This window comes from Centruroides sculpturatus, unplaced genomic scaffold (assembly GCF_000671375.1).
Source record: "Centruroides sculpturatus isolate CEXI.00-Female unplaced genomic scaffold, Cexi_2.0 scaffold2219, whole genome shotgun sequence".
Classification (NCBI taxonomy): Eukaryota; Metazoa; Arthropoda; class Arachnida; order Scorpiones; family Buthidae; genus Centruroides; species Centruroides sculpturatus.
In genome coordinates this window covers 39,487-41,043 of record NW_019386320.1, presented here as the reverse complement: position 1 = coordinate 41,043, position 1,557 = coordinate 39,487, and the positions used below count along the sequence as shown (strand labels likewise).

General features: G+C 31.6%; 1 protein-coding gene across 1 annotated transcript in view; it reads right to left on the bottom strand.

Annotated features, from left to right (window-relative positions):
* Positions 1-1,167: 1,167 nt before the first annotated feature.
* Positions 1,168-1,557, bottom strand: part of LOC111614541 (probable deoxyhypusine synthase) — a 21,764-nt gene continuing 21,374 nt past the window's right edge. The window contains exon 10 of the mRNA XM_023355916.1: positions 1,168-1,254. Coding sequence (XP_023211684.1) covers positions 1,168-1,254 — 87 coding nt within the window. The remainder of the gene's footprint in view (positions 1,255-1,557) is intronic.

Sequence of the window (1,557 nt, the reverse complement as noted above, 5' to 3'; positions counted from 1 at the left end):
TTGTTGGAAAGGAATCTTTCCTTTCACCCTGGAGGAATTGCAATCCTCTATCACCCATCACCTCAAGGTTGATATTCCAGACAAAAACTTTTCCTCCAGTTACTTAGTGAGATATGTTTTAATGAAAGTATGCAAGTCTTGGAACAAATGGCTCCTAAGCAATGGAAACCTCAAAGACACCCAGTTGCCCAGCATTAATAATATTTATCCGACTTAAACTATACATTGGTGCTATATGATCTTTATAGCCAAAGCTTGAGCCCTCCACACTGCATTCGATTTGGCATTGGGATTACAAAGAGAGAATGGCAATCTTTGCTGACAGTTTAGTGGTTCTTGTTGCTCTTAGGAAAGTTACTTACATTGTCCTTACTAGTCATTAATATTGCAGCAGCATTAACATATCATAAGTATCTCAAACTCCTCATGTAGACTCACAGTCATATCAGAATTTCATTAAATGAACAAGTTGATGAGACAGCCCTGCTCCTGCTAGAGTGTACATCACTCCACTATTCAATGGCATGATGCAAACACTTTGGCACAGTCAGCCAGAGATCTGGAACAAGTCAGCACTTTCTTTACCGTATAGTTTAGAATTAATGGATACATATGTTACTTCATCTATTCTTAATTTTTATAACTATTAATCTTATATTTCATAATTAGAACCTTAGACTTCATAACTATAGTAACTATGGCTTAAGCTTGTAGTATCTAGAATATTTGAATATATATTTAGTCAGCAATATTGTTGTTGAAATTATAGATTTAAAACAGTTAAAAAAAACTGTTCTAGATATGGGAATAGTTGTCTTAGGCTGCGTACACACTAGGCGTTTTTAAACGCACGTTTTAAAGAACCAAGAGTTCTACTAAAGCGCCCGACAAACATGCATTTTAAGAAAAATCTATAAATGCGCGCTTGGCCAAAAGCGCGCGTTTGAGTGTGTATGCCTATGTAGAACTCTAGGTTCTTTAAAACGCACGTTTAAAAACGCCTAGTGTGTACACAGCCTTAGTCTTGAACTAAGGCTGCGTACATTATCATATCTGTTTTTTTCTATCCTAAATACTAAAAAGATTTTCAACAAGTTCATCATGGAATTGGTTAAGCCCACAAAAGAGCAACTGGATAATAAAGGAGGTTTGACATATTCATGTAAATCAACCAAGAAAAAGTTCCCAAAGGATCCAATTCAGATCTCTGCTATATGCTTTGGCATGTTTCAGATATTCAACTGTCAGAAGAATCTGTTTAAAATCACTTATATACAAGAGAAAAACTAAAAATAAAATGACTTTATTATGCATAACAATAATTTACATAATATTGAAAAATATATGAACATATATTTAGCAATGTAATGAGTTTGAAATATTTATAAGTCTATGAAAATTTAAATTATGTTATTCTTATTAATATAAGTAAAAAAAATAAATGTATTTTTATTTAAAGCAAATAATAATATAACACAATTTGTTTTATATTATTCTGTCTACAAATTTTAAAGAAATTAAATATATGATTCTGTAAAAATTATTTTTATTATATAA